At 41.5% G+C, this 20,185-nt stretch overlaps 1 protein-coding gene across 4 annotated transcripts in view; it reads right to left on the bottom strand.

The window, feature by feature from the left end:
- rb1cc1 (RB1-inducible coiled-coil 1) overlaps positions 1-20,185 on the bottom strand; it is a 35,762-nt gene that overhangs the window by 4,412 nt on the left and 11,165 nt on the right. For all 4 annotated transcript variants that reach the window (XM_064347036.1, XM_064347037.1, XM_064347039.1 and 1 more), the window contains exons 7-22: positions 18,821-19,253; positions 16,561-16,731; positions 14,571-14,755; positions 13,450-13,636; positions 13,076-13,157; positions 12,847-12,911; positions 12,600-12,703; positions 11,948-12,074; positions 9,750-11,677; positions 8,245-8,425; positions 4,519-4,627; positions 2,334-2,571; positions 1,541-1,595; positions 1,136-1,183; positions 873-931; positions 431-558 (exon numbers count right to left, since the gene is read on the bottom strand). In XM_064347036.1, coding sequence (XP_064203106.1) covers positions 431-558; positions 873-931; positions 1,136-1,183; positions 1,541-1,595; positions 2,334-2,571; positions 4,519-4,627; positions 8,245-8,425; positions 9,750-11,677; positions 11,948-12,074; positions 12,600-12,703; positions 12,847-12,911; positions 13,076-13,157; positions 13,450-13,636; positions 14,571-14,755; positions 16,561-16,731; positions 18,821-19,253 — 4,100 coding nt within the window. The remainder of the gene's footprint in view (positions 1-430; positions 559-872; positions 932-1,135; positions 1,184-1,540; positions 1,596-2,333; positions 2,572-4,518; positions 4,628-8,244; positions 8,426-9,749; positions 11,678-11,947; positions 12,075-12,599; positions 12,704-12,846; positions 12,912-13,075; positions 13,158-13,449; positions 13,637-14,570; positions 14,756-16,560; positions 16,732-18,820; positions 19,254-20,185) is intronic.

Below are 20,185 nucleotides of genomic sequence, written 5' to 3'. Positions count from 1 at the left end.
TTAGATGCAATCCACACATGCCCTTAACTCTGACTCATAACTGAAAGTGTTACTTTTTTTTCCCTTCAAAAAGGCAGTTAGGAGAGTTTGGAGATTGCTGAAAGTGATGAGGAAAAAACATGTTTATATTTTTAAAAAACCTTTTAACCGAGAGATCATAAGTAAACACACACACTGCAAAAAGTTCTTGGCATAAAGTGCAGAGTGAAAAATTCACATTTGGAAACACAGAATGAAAAATCGGTTACTGTGACATCGTTAAATAAAATTATCACTGCCTTCGAAGGATATAAGAATTTGAGTTTTCAGTCAGAATTTTCTTTAAATAAAAACAAACCCTGGCTGCAGTCAGGCCAGTGCCTATGTTGTATTTTATAGACCCAGTGGTTGGTACTGCTGTGACCTCTGCTTTCCGGGGAGCTGGACTGACCTGGTTTGAGATCCAGGGCGGTGAGGGACTCAGAATGGAGGAAGTACAGGGTCGGACCCACGGTGAACAGTACATAGTTATCGTGCCTTTCATCTAAGATGATGAGAACCAAGTCCCCGACCTGAAAACTGAAGACAGTATGGAAAAAAAAATCAGTTATCATATGTGACTTTTGGCACCCTAAAATGTGGGAACTATTGTGTAAAAAGGGCTGTAATTCCTACAATGTTCACCCGATATGGATGTACATACCCTCAAAATAAAGCTGACAGGCGGCATTTTAACCTCATATTCACTGTTTCATTTCTGCTCCAATGTATGGACATTATCAAGATTACAGATTGCACTACATATACATGCATAAAATATTTTATTATATTTTTCTACACTCTAAACATGCCAAGACAAACTGAGTGGTGCTAAGAATCCCCAATCTACTTACTCTCTTATAGCTATTTTCTCTGAATGCCGTGAAGATACTGAAGACATGCTCTGGGACATCTAGAAAAAGAAAGAAAATAAAACAGATCAGTACTTAAATTATATAAATCATAAAAACTAGTATTCAAAAGAGAAAGGCATTTGTTGTTGAGCTTTAAAATGGTTGTGCCATGTAAATTCAGCCTTTTTTTTGCAATCCTATCGTGAACAAGTTGTAAAAGTCAAAAGAAAAATAAAAAACAAAACGATAAACCAGAATATTACCAGTCTTTGACTGAGACGTTTGTTTTCTTCCTCCTTCATGTGTAAGGTCTGTAAAAATATAGATTAAAATAAATACACCAAATAATAAGAAATAATAGTTCTATTAAAAAATCAACGACAATGCACTCGTATTTCAAATTATTCAATTCTACATAATTCTCCTCAAACAAATTTCTATGAAGCATTAAAATAGAATCAAGACTATTGGTAATACCAGATTTTTGTCATTCTCCTGAACTGAATATACTTGGTGAATTACATCGAGCTGAATGCGGCATAGTCGACATGTGCGTTATTTACATAATTATTCACATTCTTCAGATACTACTTGAATTCACAGACCAGCACTGAGAGGCATGTATACTGATATCTCTGTAGTCCAATGCATGATGGGATTGCACTTACCCTTTCCAATAGAAGTATTCGCTGCCTCTCCTCAGATAGCATGAGGATGTTTTCGCTGAAATAGAGAACGTGGACTTTAATCAGTAAAACAAGGAAACTGCACAAGCGCAGAAATGACACAATACTATTTGGATTAAGACAATACGCTGAGTTCGGCTGAACCACAGAACAAAGCAGACACAGGTGCAAGACCCGGAAAGCGATGTGTTGTAAGTTTGGCTGTCACTGTTGGCGTGTTAAATCATGCGATTCATTTTAATTACATTTATTAATTACAAATGTTAAAGAGGGTGGTGGATGGGAGAACAGATCATAGAGCTGTACTTTCGGCGATCTGTCCTGCAAAATTATTTGCATGGCTTAACGCATTAAAGTTGATAGCCCTAAATTTAAGACAAAACAATACCAGCATTTTGCACCCAGTGAATTTTAAACACTTCATGCACACGGACAAATTATAGTGCAGTGTCCTTTAGCGTTGACCAAATAATGTAAATGGAATACTCAGCTAACCACATATACAGGAATAAGGTCGGGTTATTGTTTTCATGGCACACGTAAATGTCAAAATCGGAATATGACCATAACCAGAATAAGTATCTGGTGTGCATGCAAACGTGGACAACGGTTTTGAACAGTTTTACTCAGTGAAGTAGTAAATTACTCTTTGAACACTATTCGACACAAAACCGCTGCGTTCGCTTGCTTTGGCTCGCTGTGTTCGCAGACTGCACAGAGATACAAATGTTTACGGAAATCTTTGTTGTTTTTGAGCGCGACCGCGGGCGCTTACTGAACGGTCATCATGCTGGCCTCGACCGCCGAGTCCACCCTCTCCTCCTCGCGGACGGCTCCGACCGAGGCCAGCCTCTCCGGGTCGCCGGGGGCGTCGGAGGAGCAGGCGGCGGGGGCGGGCTGGAAGTAGGTGGAGGAGACCATGGCGCTGCTACGCAGACGGTTCAGCTCCTCCTCCAACTGCTTCTTCTCCTGCAGCAGGGTGGCCCGGTCTCCCAGCAGGGTCCCAATCACACCTGTAGGCGTATGCACAGTGTCTATATACCTGATATACCAAACACCTGCAGGGATATGCACAGTGTCTATATACCTGATATACCAAACACCTGCAGGGATATGCACAGTGTCTATATACCTGATATACCAAAACACCTGCAGGATATGCACAGTGTCTATATACCTGATATACCAAACACCTGCAGGGATATGCACAGTGTCTATATACCTGATATACCAAACACCTGCCGGGACATACACAGTGTCAATATACCTAATATACCAAACACCTGCAGGGATATGCACAGTGTCTATATACCTGATATACCAAACACCTGCAGGGATATGCACAGTGTCTATATACCTGATATACCAAACACCTGCAGGGATATGCACAGTGTCTATATACCTGATATACCAAACACCTGCAGGGATATGCACAGTGTCTATATACCTGATATACCAAACACCTGCCGGGACATACACAGTGTCAATATACCTAATATACCAAACACCTGCAGGGATATGCACAGTGTCTATATACCTGATATACCAAACACCTGCAGGGATATGCACAGTGTCTATATACCTGATATACCAAACACCTGCAGGGATATGCACAGTGTCTATATACCTGATATACCAAACACCTGCAGGGATATGCACAGTGTCTATATACCTGATATACCAAACACCTGCAGGGATATGCACAGTGTCTATATACCTGATATACCAAACACCTGCAGGGACATGCACAGTGTCTATATACCTGATATACCAAACATCTGCCGCGACATACACAGTGTCTATATACCTAATACACCAAAGACCTGCAGGGATATGCACAGTGTCTATATACCTAATACACCAAACACCTGCAGGGATATGCACAATGTCTATATACCTGATATACCAAACACCTGCAGGGATATGCACAGTGTCCATATACCTAATATACCAAACGTCTGCAGGGATATGCACAGTGTCTATATACCTAATATACCAAACACCTGTAGGTATATGCACAGTAACTATATACCAGATACACCAAACATCTGCAGGGACATGCAGTGTCTATATACCTGATACACCAAACACCTGCAGACACATGCACCACATCTATATACCTGATACACCAAACACCTGCAGACACATGCACTGCATCTATATACCTGATACAACAAACACCTGCAGGGATATGCAGTGTCTATATACCTGATATACCAAACATTTGCAGGTACACACACAGTGTCTATATACTAATCACACCTGCAGATTCATGCAGTGTATTTACAAATCGCATACTAATCACTGTAGAGATATGCTGTACAAACAACATACTACCATATAAAATCTGTGCGCCTTATATAATGCAGTCCAAAACCCCACCTGCAGAGGTATGCAGTTTAAGGCTGATATAGTGCAGTCTAAAATGACACCTGACACGTTGTACACATGACATACCACCTGCTGCCTACCACCGAACACACATTTTAGCAGTAAGAGAAATAAAACTGATTTCATTCAATCTACACTGCACTTGCTGGTTGTTGCTTGCTAATTATTGTTTATCCAGCAGTAGTAAATGTGCTATGCTAAATTTGGTGCATTGCATAAAATTTGCCATATTTAAATGAATCATTACACACATCTCTAAGTGACAGTGTAGATGGATTTTTTTTTGCTTTATACAGTTCAAACAATTAACTGTATGCAAGTACAATAAACACATCAAATTAACATAAAATTGACTAGAATTAACATAAAAACGCATATTTAGCAATGTGTCCAAGCTTCCCCCTTTTATGCCAAACAAGTTTATTCAGAAAATAATATTTCAATAAAGAGCTATTATAATGTCTTCATTAAACCTTGGCAATGCATAGCATATCATACACATCACAAGTAACTAAAAATCAAGTAATTAAGATATATGAAAATGACTAAATGTGAGAGTGGTTAGAAACCTTTGTCGTCTTCTTGCTGCTGGGTGGCTTTTCTCAGCTTGTCAGTTAGTTCATTGATTATCTGTTCCTTCTTCAGTTTTTCTCTTGTCAGAACAGTGTTGAAATTTGTCTAAATGTAAAGAGAAAATAATTTTAAGTGAATGATAGTTACCAGTAAGTCAATTCATCAAACACATCTACAGTACTGATATCCATCATACACAGATATGTCAACAGACGGTACAGTACTTTATGCAACGTGACTTGTTTGGTAAAACCTTGATTAAATTACTCATGTACTCAATACCAGTAAGGTAAGCATTGCTGCTGAACTTTTTGTATTTATAAAACACCAATATACTGTCGAAGGAAAAAAATGGAAGTTGGACGAGAGCTAATCCCTGCACTAACATTTCATTACAATTTATTAATGAAGCAAATGTTCCCACAAACATAAGGTTACCCCTCAAACATAATCAAAACCTTCAAAGACATTTTTTTAAATGACGCACAAATCCTGTACTCATTGTTAACTACAATCCTGCATTATGATTGATTTTATTCTAACAACAGCAGCGAGTGCAGAAAGGGGAATTTTATCTATTTTAATGTGATTTCTGTGTGCAGATTTTGTTTAACCCCTTTGCGCAAGCCCCCTATGGGACAGGACACCAGCATCCCAAGATTGCTAAACTTAGACATTCAGTGCTCCTGCAACTGAACTATGAGTAGAAACAACAAACTCTCTGTTCTAGCTTTATTAGTAGACGATGCAGTTAGCATACTGGCTCATAGTGGTCTGTTTTGCAAGAATTCATACCATTCACAATGAAACTGAGTGTCTTTCAATAGGGTTGCACTATTCTCTAATGTGGGCATTTCGCATACTGTGGTGTAAACATTTGTAGATGGCTCATGCCATGTGTTATGCTTGATGCACTGGTTCACAGTGAAGCTAGAACATCGGCAACATTTTTCTGATGGTGGAATATTATTTAAAGGAGTACCATGGTGGTTGAACGTGACACTTCCCAGTTGTCTTCAGGCAACAACAAAACAAATGTGCATAATTTTTTTATTCTTCAGTCATTTCAATGTACGTTAAAACGTATTTTTCTAAGCCTAAATTTCCCACGATAAAAATTCACCCGAACCGTCTGGGCGTGGTAATGAGAACTGTCAGTTAGCTATGATTGACAGACCGTGCCCCGTTACCATAGCTACCCCCATGACATGCGCTCTCTTTGGGAGACTGAATTTTCACAAGCTAGCTAGCTTAGTAGGGCTAGTATATCAAGTATCGGTAGATAGCTAAGGTAAGGACGTTGACTTATATCCAATGATAATTTTTGATATCTAGCTAGCCAAGTTAAGATAAAAGCACAACTATAACGTCCTCATAAAAGCAAACTAGCAAGCTAACGTTATCGATAACATTGCCTTATGAAAGCAAACCTCCTAGCTAGCTAACGTTAGCTAGCTAGCTAAATGAATATAACCAGAAATAATCTAAAGGCACTCTAATTTAAGTGAACCTAACGTTAGTCAAATATTTGCATTGTCTGAACAGCAGGACGGTGTGTCCTGTCAGATTTCTTTACGGGGCGTGGAAATGGGAGTGGTTACTGTATTAATGACGTAGCAAAATGACAACTTTCTCAACCGGTTGAAAATAGGACGATGAATTTAAAACGCATATTTCTTTAAGAATACAGAACGGACATATTTAATACTTTGCTCATTGTGTTTCTTCAATGCCTCTTGTGCAAATAGCACATAAAACCGAGAAAGTGTGAAAATCACCATGGTACTCCTTTAATTGCAATTTTATTGTGCATAATGTGAGGTATTAGTATTTCCATGTCACTCAGTGCATGGAAAACACTCATTCAAATGTACTGTGTGCTGATATGTTTTAGATGTTTTTAAGTAATTTTTCAATGTTATTTCAACGTTTCATTTAAAAACATCATAAGGGGAAAATAAAAAGCATTTTAATAATTTTTGGAGATATTTTGGATAGGTTTTTTGACCCTAGATATACAAGACCCCTATACTGATGAAAAGATACACTGCCATGAAAAAATATTTACCTGATTTCCGCTATTATTGCATACAGGTCCGCAGGGCTAGACATTCACATTCGCCACCCACCAAATGCAGGTAGAATTCGGCAGTGGCGTGTAATTCAATCACTTTTCAACTTTTTTCATAGAAAATGCTACCAAAAGGTCACCACCAAACCACTGCTAATCAAGAGAAACATCAATGCTCTTCTTACATTTGAAAAAGCCCCAAGCCTTTTGGGGTAATGTTCTACGAACAGTCACAAGGCTTACATAAAACTGCACTAGAGTGATGCCTTTCAGTTCGCCTGAAAAACTGGATAAAAATATAAGAATGCAAAAACAGAGGTCAAATGCCTGTTAAAGCATTAAAAGAACAGCGTGTAGTGTTCCTCATGACTCATAACTGCCTGCATGACTTTCTGTGCAAGTGACTCACTTAACAACAGGGACAGGCAACAAATACAGGAAAAACTAAAAATATGCTATATTTAGTAGAGATGCTCTACTGCCCACACAAGTTCCATATATTTATATTTGATGTAAACACGCAGGACCTGAGAAACATGGTTTTTTTTTTTTATACTGGTTCTTCGCCAGTTTTTTGCTGACATTCTGCATATCAATGTGAAGGTCATATCTGCCTTTCCGTGTACGAAAACTGAGACTAGAGTTGTGGGCTGAGACTGTCTGAACAGGTTTTCTTACATTTTAAAGGTCAGTGTGACCAAAAAAATAAAAAATAAATTAAAATTAAAAAACAGACGATACCATCTACAAATGAAAAAACAACTTCAAAGTGCCTCAGAAATACTGAAATATTTCTACAAGAAAATCGACGATCTATCAACTGAACATTTTAAGATTCATGTTCAAATGACATGCAACATCTAAAGACATTTGTTTTAATAGCGTTGGCACATTTGTTAAAAACTTCACCAGAATAACGTAGAACCCACCGAAGAATTCAAATGGAATTGTGAAACCTTTGAAATGGCCCACTGCTGCCAAAGGAGATGGCAACAATTCCCTCAGAAACTATCTGACCTGAACAGACAAAGTCAAAAGGTAATTTATGAAATCATGAATATTATGTACTAATTATGCACATATAATGCATGTGGGTTTGACAGAAAATACGGTTTCTCCAGGTTCCATCTGTTTTCCCCACTCGCAGCCAGATCATTGCACCGACGCGCAAAGGAGCAGAGAGGTGGCACGTGGCATCACAACGGGTGATGCAGTTGGCCCTTAGCAGCCTCCCCTTCAGAAGTGGGTGCAAGCTGCAAAGCAGCGCCACTGCTAAAACGCCCAGACGGAATTACGATAACGGCGCCGAGCGGCACCATCGCTTCGGCCCGACGTTAGGCCGGCGCCCAGCTGACCTCGGGAATCGACGCCCATGGACACCGAATGGAATGGCGGCGGGAACCTCGCGGTGGAGCAGAGCGGAGCGAGGACTGCGGCCGCGAGCGCCACGCATTCCCCGCCGACTCGACGGCGGGCCTGCCGCCGCGGATGCGGATTCGCAAACAGACGAACCCGCCCACCGCGTCACCTGCTTCTCCCGCTGGCTCGGGGAGGGGCCGATCTGCAGGGTGGGGGCGGGGTGAGGGCTCGCTTTTTTTTTTTTTTTTGGAAGGGGAGCCTACGCGCGCAGCCGGGAAAGGGGGCGTGCTACCTGTTGTTCGGCGATGAGCGACGTCTTGAGGTTCTGCATCTCCTCGTTCTTCCTCTTCTCCAGGAGCTCCAGCTGGGCCAGCAGGCCGGCCCGCTCCTCCTGCAGACGCTCCTCGACACTGGCGCTGATGCCGAGCGCCACCTCGGCCTGGCCCCCGGTGTGCTCTGGCGCGGCGGCTGCCCTGTATCAGGCAAAAGCAGAATGGCACTGTAGCTCCCTGTCAAAGCCCCAATGTACCACTTCGACACCAACGCATGCACCAGCTAAGACCGTCAGGCAGCCCATTGAACACTACTTTCGCTATAGCAGCATAGGCCATATACACCTAATCTGTACCATGTTTCACATTTTTACAATTTGAAGCGAATAGCCAATCAAAATAACACCAAATGAAGAGAAGCTTCAAAGATGCGCTTTATCCTCAAATGCTTCTAAGCCTTTAGAAATATAGGTGCAGGCAGCCAAAACTGGCTTTGGAAAATCCACGAATCTGCTGCCATTTGTTGAAAAATCACTTATTTCTCCAGCATTTTATTGGTTTTAATAAAGCAATGCAATACACTTTTCATAAATGAAGGTAGAAGCACTAACAATGCTTTCAGTAACAACTGAACTAACAGTTGGATTCAGGAGAAATAAACTACGGTTAGGTAGGAAAGTAACTGAAACAGTACTGCAGATCTGAGGAGTAAATGTCGTATTTGTGGTAAATGTGTATGAGAGTACAGAAGCTTTACACTGTGATAATTATAATACACTGTAAAAATCAGGTCACTGTGGAAATTAATTTGGTCAACTAATATAATTAACCTAATTCACTTAAAATTTAATTAACTTATTTATTCTAAGCGGTTGAGTCAAAATCATTTAAGGAAAAAAATGGTAGCAAGGACAATTTAATTATTTTCCATGTTTAGATGTTTTCCATCTTTTTATATGACATGCATTCATTGTAGACTGCTATGAAAATACAGTCATCCTTAATCTATAGGCTAACTGCATTGCATTATCCATAATCTTCTTGGAAAAGCATAACATCGTTCATAAGACCACAGGTGTATTAATAAAAAACTATGTAAAATCAATATTTCAATAATATCTGTCTGATATCAGTATGAATAATATATTTAGATTTTTTCTTTATATTTTTGCATTTATGTACTCCAACGCACATGTGCGTACTCTTTAAGCAGTGTTTCTGTCTACTTTCGAGTGGCATTTATTGTACTGTGCACTTTAGTTAAATTTTAATTATTTTTATTTTACGAAGTCTCTCAATATATACTTGTATGCATAATTGCAACTCCAGTAAGCACTGCAATAGCTGTTTTTTTTTTTGGTACAAGATGTGCCATGGATTGTCTGGTGAGCTCTGGACTAAACTAATTCGGTTCTACAATATTCTGTAAATGAAGACAGAATAAATTTTCAAATGGTTACAAAATAACACATCTCAATTTTGCACAGGGCTTCTCAAAACAGCGGCTCAGAATTCCATTCCTTACCTTTCTGAAGACCCTCTCTCCTTGAGCTCATTTTCAAGTTCTTTGACTTTTGTTAACAGTCTTTCCTCGATTTCCTCCTTCTGCCGTTCAAAGTTTTTTAAGGCATTTGATAACGCAGCCTTCACTGCTTCCTCTTTCTGCTCTTCTATACTCTGTGCGGTCTCTTTCTCCTGCACCAACCGTTTAGAAAGAAGTTCATTTTGTGCCTCCAAATCACAGATAGTCTTCTTTAAATGCTCCTGCTCCTCCTGAAGGGCTCTTTCCTGATTGTCTTTCTCGTTCTTTAGGGTGGCAGTCCGATCCTCCAGGTCATTCTTAAGTGCTTGCACCTGTTCAGTAAGGCTTCTCTCCATCTCCCAAGCTTTGTCTTGCAAAGATGCAAATTGACTGCGGAGTAAAGCACTCTCCTCTTCATGCCTGTCCACCAGCTCAGAGATACAGTGGTCCTTCTCGATTCTCATCAGTGTCCTGAGCTCGGCTAGCCCCACTTCGTACTCTTCATTCTTAACCTGGAGCTGCTCTTGAAGGGCAATCATCTGCTTTCGCAAAGAGTCGGTCTCCGCCTCCACTCTGGAGTTCAACGTCTCCTGCTGTTGACACCTGGCCTCCTGGTACAATAGCCGGACCTCCTCCATCTCCGCTTCTTTCAGGGCCATCTCCACCTCCAACTTGCATCGCATGTCGGACAGCTCGGAGACGCGGGACTCGAGGTCCTTGACGCGACCCTCCCACTCCGCCAGCTCTGCTGCGTGCAGGTCGACCAGCTCCTTCAGCTTGGTCGCGTTCTCGTCGGCCAGCCAATCGAGGACCGCTTGGCCCTGCTGTTTGGCGGCCTCCAGCTCGCCGGCGTGCTGCTGCCGGAGCCGCTCCTCCAGCTCCTGGAGCCGAGACTTTTCCAAGCCTTCCATTTCCGCCTTGATCTTCTGCTGGCTGCGTTCGATCTCAAAATGCAGGTGCTCCAGCTGGTCTGCCAGGGTGTCTCTGGACAGAGTGACGGTCTTCATTTCCTCTTTCTGCTCTTCGATCTTCTGCTCCAGGTCAAGCAACCGCTGCTTCTGACTGCTCTCCGATTCCACAGTCCGGTCTCTTTCGCTTTCAATCTGGGCGATCTCCTTTTCCTTCCGTTCCACGATGCCTTCGAGCTCCAGGATGGCCCTTTGTAGATCCTTGACGATATTCTGGTTCACCTCGGATTGTTCTTTGAGAGCTAGCATTTCTTTTTCATGGTCTGTTTTGAGAGTGTATAACTCATTCTCATGCATTTCATGCAAGTTTCCTTCGTGGGTGTACTTAATATTTTCAACAATGCTCCGCACTTCCATCGACATTGTTTTCAAAGCGAACCCAAAGTCCCTCTGTTCTTTTAATACAAGACCACGGAAGTGGTAGAGATCCTCTTTGACGCTTTTCAAGTTGCCCTGGGACTCCTCCGCGGCCGACCTGTACTTCTCTATGCACTGTTTCAGGACTGCCAGTCTGGAGTTCTCCCTCTCCAAGGTAGTCGTGTCCTGAATGCGCTTGCTGTCGATGGCATTTATGACCGAGGAATACAAGGATTCCACCATCATCTCGGGGCTCGTCGGGTCGCTGATGGGATTCGGGGAAGTCAGGTTCTCCTCGATCACAAACTCGTTCACTGCGGACATGAAGTCCGACTCGGGGCTCTCGACCAAGGAGTCGAGGTCCAGGGATCCTTGCTGTAGCACCGCGTCCATATTCGGATGCCCGATAGTTTCAAAATCAAACGTGTGGGCATCGATGCTGTCTGGAGACAGCTCTTCTAACGGGCCAGGAACAATCAGAGGCTGACAGAGGGGACCCTGAAGACTCAGTGAGGAGGGTGTTTTGGGGGAGGTAGAGGCAGCTCCTACTGTGCTTTCAGATCTTGGGACTGTAGTGGACCTTTGCCCCGTCTGGCTGCTGGATGCCTAGTGACACATCGTTCAAAATGAAATATTTGTCAATAAACTGAAGCAGCTCTGATTATTTTAAAAGGAAGAAGAAAGTATCTAATTTAAGGAAGTCATCAGGTTCTCAAATGAAAAAAAAAGATTTCTTTATTTCAGTAGCATAACCCCAAACTGCGCTTAAATGCATTAAAAACACAGCAGACTACAGTATGTGTTGGTACAGCTGATCACAAATACACAAGGTGTTTGTCAGTCGCTCAACTCAAACTCCCCATGCGAACACAGTACCTTTTGTTCACTCAGCAAGTCAGTGATGGTTTGAGACATTTCATCCACACTCTGGGTGGCTTGAACAAGCTGGTGGAGTATTTTAACATGTTGGTGCAAAGGCTCAAAATCACACAATGTTGGAACCCTAAAAAGAAGAAAAAAAACAACACTGTTCAAAGATCAAAAACTAAATAATTAGCATTAGGTGATATGAAATTAGTTCCTTTGTGTAACTTGTGTACATTAGAACCCCATATTAGACTGCAACCTTTCATCTCAGTTCCACCTTCACCAGAAAAGTTCTGAAAAAACAAATGTCTGATGTCCCCCACAACTGGTTCCCATCAAGCTAGACAATTCATTTGCTATTCAAACTGAAGCGATACAATATTGATTACAAGAACAGCTATAATAAATCAGGAGTCACGTGATCTTATTACAGCCTGCAATGAAATGTTAAGGATATTCTGGCCAGGCAGCTACCAAGAACTTCATCAATGTCAAACTATGTCAATTACTTCATTTTCAATGCTTTTATCCAATCATGGCTTTCTCCTGTGAAACAGAAAGTCTGAAGTATAATGGCAGAAGCAGAAGCATTTAAATTATTCCTGTGAGTTCAGTGATGCAAATCATTGATTACAAAAGGAGCCTGAAATATATACCACACCTGAGAAAAGGCTGGACTTCAGAAGGACAGCAAGACTTCAAATACTGCAGGTCATACAGGGAAATTTCCGGAAGCTCAGAGTCAAACCTTCGAGGTTTGCGTGTCTGTGTGTGAGCAGTAAGGAAAGAAACAGACCACCAGTGAGTGGGGTAACACTATTTGTAGGATGAAACCATTTCTACATCCACCAGTTCATTGTGCTATCAAGAAAAGCGCAAAGTTTGAATGTGTACATCAGATCACTTACGCAAAATGAAGTGGGAGGCCATGAATCAAGTCCTCGAAACAAACGGTTTCTGAGAAAAGATTTTCCTGCGAACACCAGAAAATAAGGATTGTGACAACTGCTAGTGCAGTCTTTTTAATGCAAGATGAATTAAACTGTCTTTGGCAGCACAGCCTTTGTTTTGTCACTGTTTAAAAAGGAAGAGAATGAAGGATGAGAAGGAATAGTTGAAAAGGTTTAAAAAACTCACTGAACAACTTCCCAAACGTTTCCCTTTTAACTTTCTCAGCTTCATAGAGCTGTTTCCCATCCTTCACGAGAGCACTGGCCCACTGAAACAGGAAACATTATTTGCATTCAGAAAATGAAACAACGGTACGCAAAAGGTGGCTGATGATCCAAAAAGAAGGCGCAACCTTTGAACTGAAATAAATGAACACTGAATGCATGGACAAGATGCCTGCATTCAAGTCCGTGCAATTGGGTTTGACCCCAGTCTTCTTTGGGCAGCGGTGCCAAGGTGAAAATGCAAAGATTGCCGCATTTGCTGCAATTCAAAGGTTGTGACCCATAAATTTCTGCTAAGCGGCGCACAAAGGCCAGGACGGGACACGTGGTGCTGACCTCTCTGTAGTGCCGTATGAAAATCTTCCGCCTGACGACCTCCACCACGGCCAGGCAGTACATCTGCGGGACGGTGCTGAGGGCCTCCACGATCCGCACCCGCTCCAGCAGCTCCGTCAGCAGGCGCAGCAGGGCCTGCAGCTTCTCCCCGTCCTGGTCCGCATGGAGCATCACGTAGCAGCACCATCTGGGGACACAAAGTTTGGCGCATGGAAAAGATGCCGTCCGTGTTAAACAGCTGCTGTGGAATGATTGTAAGATCATTAATATGCGCTTAGAATGTTCTTTTTTTAAAAATATGTCAAATTCCACCCAAATTGGAATGTCCGGTTCATGAACTCTATACAAACGCAACTGATAACCTGGGTCAATATTGGTGAAGCATAAAAATGAAGTATAATGCGTTCACCGCGTCATTGTACATATCGAGCATCTCAAATGGCATTTGTGTTAAAGGGGCAGGCTACCAAACATCAATCTTTTCCCTATTGTCATACATTTTACCACATCTGCTCTTTAATCAGCAGTACACATGTATTAGTGTGATTAATACACATCTGATTTACATTACATGTTTTAGGGAAAAATAATGATAATATTTACATTTGTGAGACATACTACATCGAAGCAAGGCAAGCAAACCTTGCATAGTATCATTTAATAAACCGTATGAATAGAGACAGTGGTTGTAAATTGGAGGTAAAGATGAGCAGCTACACTATGCATTGCTTTACAATGATTTGAAGAACAAAAGACGCACAAAATGTACAAAGAAATTTCAGTGTACTTCTCCCATAAGCTATCTGTCACACAGCATGCAGCATGACTGCTGGCAAGCAGAAACCAGCAGCAGTCAACAGCCTGACATTTTGCTGGAATTTCTGCCATTACACTGAGCAGGATGATTAATAATGAAAAATATAGAGCGCATGGTTGTGCCTGATTTGTTGGAGTACTCAATTATTATTTTATTTAGTCTCAAATAAAGTAATCCATCACAATCCTTTGCGATAAATGCAACTTTTATGGACAGATTTCCCATTTATCATCACAGTACTTGTGAACAAGATAAGTAAAAGTTCAAAGAATTAATGAAGTGAAAGATTAAATTTGTTTCTTACTTGAGGCGAACTTGCAGATTGTTGGCCAGCTCCTGTTTGGCAGTGGTGCACTTCTGCTTGATGTCCAAGAGTTTTCTGTGGTTGGTCAACATGATCATCAGCTGATTTGCATGACTGAGACACAAGTCAGGCAACACCGAAGTGTCCTTCAGGTTTTCAGCCCTCTTCTGATTGGCCAGAAATCCCTGGGGGAGGGTTAGTGAAACACCAGTTAATGTAGTATGAAATGAACAACGAAAACACAGTAGAATCAAAAGCTGCATGAAAGTAACTAGAGCCTAGTTTAAGGTTAGCCAGAATTTTGAGGACTTATTTTTTGAGGAATGTAAAACAGACACTTACATGCTAGATTTATCATTAGCACCTGGAATCTTCCATTATTTTAGCATTTAGCTATTTACCAGTTGAACAGCAGTTTCTAACTGTATTTGTTTTTAGTCATTTGACTTGAGAGAGGAATATCATGTTCTGTGTTGTGTTGTTTCAAGTTGTACGCCAGTAATCATCACTACACATCAAAAGCATGTGAGAAATTTGGGCTGCAGCCTACGTTTTAAAACATTTGTTATATTTAACTTAGTCTTATGTTGGGCCAGGTTGCAGACCAACAAACCAAATTTTTAAAATGTTGTCCATCCTCACATATTATTATGTTTGTTGCAATATGGTTTAGGCTACTTAAACAATAGCCAAGGTGTGAAATCAGCCTGCCACAACAGCACACAGCAGTGTACCAAAATAAAACAATTATAGTTTGTGAAGATTTTAAAATAAATAAACAAACATCTCTGCCCCCCCCACCAAGACACATACTGGGGACTCAGTAGGCTTACACACAGACACAATGCCCTGGCCTGCTCTGTCCTTCTGTAAGTTGGGTTAAAGACCGCCACCTGCTGGTCAGCTTCATCCTATCATTAATATCAGGGTGAGCGGCTTCATAAAGACAGGTCAATACATTTGGACCTGAGGAGAGGGCACAATCAATCTGAAATGTGCACATGTGTATTATTTCCCCTTCCTTGTGCCCATATTTCCAGAGAACGGGGCTCTTATAATGCACAAAGTCCAGGCTCACATAATCCAATTAATTCTCTTCTTTGTCTCGCCACACACAGGCTGGCTGCACCCTACATGGCTATAGGCTCCTGTGACACACACCCAGAAGACCGCCATGCCAAATAGGATGGAGGCAGGCCAACGCGCATTATGAAGGCACACACCTGGAGAGTTAAAAACTCCATTACTTTGCCTTTGAATCGTTTCACCGCTGAAAACCTGTGCTACTACACACACTGATATGAAATTTCTATTCTGTCACCTTTATGGGTCTTTATAAAAGGGAATTCCCCACTGGGGACCAGTTATTCCAAACTGGTCTTAATAGCAGAGCACCCAGATGCTGCTATTCAGACACAAAGCTGGAAGCGAGTGTTTTATACCCTGTTTGGCATTCACAAAACATCACATTAAAAAGGGAATAAAATCAAAGGGGAAAACTGAATCAACAACAGAAACAAAAAGAAAGTGAAGGAAGTAATTTGAATGTCGTGGTACGTGGACATAGTTCTAAACTACATTTAGGGTAATGCATATCAGAATATATATTAAAACTTGAATTTACAAATGTTATCTTACATCTCTTACCAAAGGGGAAAGTATCTGTTTATGTCTGTAATTCATGTATGACGAGCAATAAGAACTTTCCAGACTATTAACAGGAGCAATACTTAAATGTCGCAGGAACACTGAACCAAACCAAGAATTCAAGCCCTATATTATCAATAAAAACGTGCTGTGCTGTGTGGATACTTCTGTCCCTTAGGATAGACCGGATTCAATTTTTAATTTTACCGGATATGGAAATGCAAAACCTTCTGGAATCTTAAAAGAAATCTTTTTGTGTGATTTAACAAAATATAAATTTTCACACAAGAATATAGATCTAGACATTTCAGCATCTCTCAGTTTTGAGAAAATCAATGCTTACCTGAGCAAGTTCTTTCTGTTCGTTGACCAACTTCTTACAGCTTGCAATCATCTGGTCAAGAGCATACAGTCTATCCTCCAGGCCCTTAATGGCCTTCATGTTTTGATTATCCAATTTGGCAATAGTGTCCCGACAATCTGCCAAAAAGGGCTGAATGATCCTCGGATCGAGCTGGAAAATGTTAGAAGACCATTATTACCTGACGGCACAACATCACCACTCCTAACAGTTTCAATGTAAATAAAAATAACTACATAAAATATCAGATAATTGCAGCAGAGCTATTGAAAACTGTTGACTCTTTCTTAAGATAAGCATTCATTGTGCCTAAAGAAGGATTCTTATCTAGACAGGTTCACAGGGACTAAGGTGAAATAAGGACAGCTGGGTTTATTATCTTTCTAATATGAGGCCAAATTATCATGGTCACATCACCTGTAATGTGAAGAACAAAACATAATGTTGTCTTTCTGATGTGTTTCTGCATTCATGCAAGGACGAGAACAAAGGTTGAGGTTTATCTTAGCTGATGAAATCTGGAACAAGCAAGCTGATTTCACAGACAAAAGTATGTGCTGGTAGTGATTTGTGATCCAAAGATTTGCTGGAGACAACCCTGAAATCACTGTGTTCCTACAATGTTTTAAAGATAAAGCTTCGGCAAACATACACAAAACATTTTACTTTAAGTGTGTGTGTGTGTGTGTATGTGCGTGCATTGTGTATTGCAGAAGTGTTCACCCTCTGAACTGTAGAATTTGTTTAAGTTCTGTAAAGCTGAATAAGGCTTATTGAGGAACAGCAATTTTCAAGCCTATCAACATAATTTCCATCAGGTTCAAGTCAGGGCTCTCACAGACATTCACCCTCTTCCTGTTCAACCATTCCAGCGTAGTCTTTGTCCTGTGCTTTGAGTCATTATCCTGCGGGTGAATTTTTATCTAAATTTAGGGTCTTTAACAGATTGAAGCAGGCTCTCTTTTAGGACTTGTCCATACTTTGCTACGTCCATTTACCTCTTGACAAGCCAACCAGTGTCTGTGGCTGAGAAGCATCCCCGTAACATGACGCCATCACTACTACACTTGACAGCAGGTTATGGTGCTCACTGAGTGGAACGCCGCATTGGGTTTCCATACAACATTTAGAACAAAAGGTTCTAATATTGCCTGATCTGACCTCAAAACGTCCCTTAAATGCTTTGTTACAAAGCATACACAATTTCAGATGGTGTTTTTCAGTAATGGAAACAAATCCAGCCATATGACCCAAACCAATCATGTAGCTACTTAATATAAAGCACTGTTTCAGCATGAAAGTTAGGAGAGTCCTCCAATAAAATCCAAAAGCTACCAGACTAATATAAAACACACTGTTCCTGCTTAGTGAGAACATTAGCACCCAAGAACACACAGCAACCATTGCAGTCCATTCTTGGGAGTTCCTGTCCTCACTAAGTGGGAACAACATGTTATGAGGGATTTTTTTTAATTTTTTTAAAGTGCCCCTTTCCCAAGGAAAGCCAATTTGGGCCAGCATATCACTAAAACGAACAGATACTCAGAACAAGTGAAAATGAAATGGACAGAAGGTGCAGTATGGCATGACTGCAAATAAACTGCCATTAATAACTATGTCAGCTTCTTACGAACCAACTTTCGAATTACACAACCTTATGTGGGCCATCTTACTTTTGTGCTGCAGTCAGCTGGTTCAGTAAATTATTTGTGGCACCTTAGTGCTCTTTACAAATTTTCTTCAGCACAGAGCTCATACCAATTTCAAACAGAAGGGAAACCTTTATGAGCTTTCAGAGGTATGCAACCTTTTAGCAGCATTTTGGAATGATATTACGGGTCAATTCTGCATTTTACTGAACAGGTGGTAGCAAGTTTACACAGCATTAGCGTAGCATGTACTTGTGGTCCTGTTACTTGTTTTCAGAAATGATAATGTTCTGGTCCGGTCTCATTCAAACTCATGAAGACTGTTTTGTTTTACATTGTCTAGGTTGGCCAGAAAGGGAGTCTAGGTTGGCTGATTGTGCCATTACGAATGGCACCCCCCTTCTGTAATGCCACTCTTCCATCACTAAAATGCAATTTGAGATCTAGCCAACTGCATCACGTGTAAAAGTCACACATCTAAACCATAGGGTATACACCGTGCTTTGTCCTGTACTATGACCCATTTATTTGTATGTATGAACAAGCACATTTAGCAGGCATAAAGGACTGCATTAGTAAGCAGATGAACTTACTCTGTTGATGGAATCAAAGCACTTCCTCACAACCGATTCCACGTCATTTGGCCTGTCCTGTACGTTGATCCAGTCCAGCAGGGTGACGTTGAAAGAGGGCGGAAGGCTTGTCTCCGGGGAGTCGGTCTCCTGCAGCGCCGCCCGCAGGCTGCTGCTGTCCGTCATCTGGCTCTCCTCCCGCGCGCCGCCGTCCCGCGCCGCCGCCGCCGCCGTCGGCGTCTCCCCCGAAGCGGAGAAGGATCCGGGCGACTTCCCACCACTCCGGGACTCCCCAGGACACAAGACGGAATCCACGGACTTCTCCTCCTCCGTCTCCTCCTCGGTCCCGTCGCCGTCCGCTGGCGAGCTGGACTTGAGGCTCTCTCTGTAGCTGTGGCGCGTCAAGCACTCCAGGAGAGGGATCTTGGCCATGACTGATACAGCGGTCCCTAGCCTTTAAAACACGCACAACACGATGGCGGTCAGCCAGGTCCCATTTTGTACTTACAGTCTGTCAATTAAAATGCCAGTTTATCTTCAAAATCTGTGAATAAGATGGTGGCAGCACTCAGATACCGTTTCATATTTACGATATGAAAATAAATGTTTCCTCAGGTCACATGGCTAACAATCTTAACTGACCCCAATCGGCTATATTGATAGAGTAGGCTCATCATCGCTTCTCATGTATAGACAATGATTGGCAATGATGTCGCATGTTAAATTCAGTCTGATTATTTAGGATTCGCAGAATGTTTTTAATTGTTCAAAATTTTCCTGATGGCAGCCATGAGTGTCTCAACTTTAGGAAACTTTCTTGCCCAAACAGTACTCCATTTTTCCCCTTTTTGAAATTGTTGGTCCATTGTCATCTTTGCTTGATTTATTGTTAAATTACAAGTTAATAATAATAATGCAAAATAATTTAAATAAATTTAATCAATCTGTGAGAAACAGAGATGACCCCACGTCCTCTGAGGCATCCAGCGTTCACTTTCTTGCTCTCTCCCAGTATTAAATCAACTAATCGATTTTATAAAGGTTACAATTAGCCACTCAGATGAACAATTAGCCACTTCACTGTTCTGGGCCAGGGGATAACAATAACTGAAACACAACTTTAAATCCCTGCTGGTCAGGTATAGATAAAAACTGGTGGGACCAACTGTGGGAGACAAAGTTACTGAATACCGCCGACAGCTTGTGGGGACCATGTCATCAGTCTAATGGAGTGGTAACTTGAGGAACCCTGACCGGGTTAACTCCCAGTTGGTTTCAGATTCAAATCGATCAATATCCTTTTCTGTTTCAAAGAACACTTCACAGGCCTAAGTGCTACAGTATGACTGTAAGGCTATTAAATAATCCTGTTTTAGTTGCCAAAAT

Source organism: Anguilla rostrata, chromosome 8 (genome assembly GCF_018555375.3).
Source record: "Anguilla rostrata isolate EN2019 chromosome 8, ASM1855537v3, whole genome shotgun sequence".
NCBI classification, from domain to species: domain Eukaryota; kingdom Metazoa; phylum Chordata; class Actinopteri; order Anguilliformes; family Anguillidae; genus Anguilla; species Anguilla rostrata.
The sequence above is the reverse complement of the archived record's forward strand: the minus strand, read 5'-3'. Positions and strand labels throughout refer to the sequence as shown.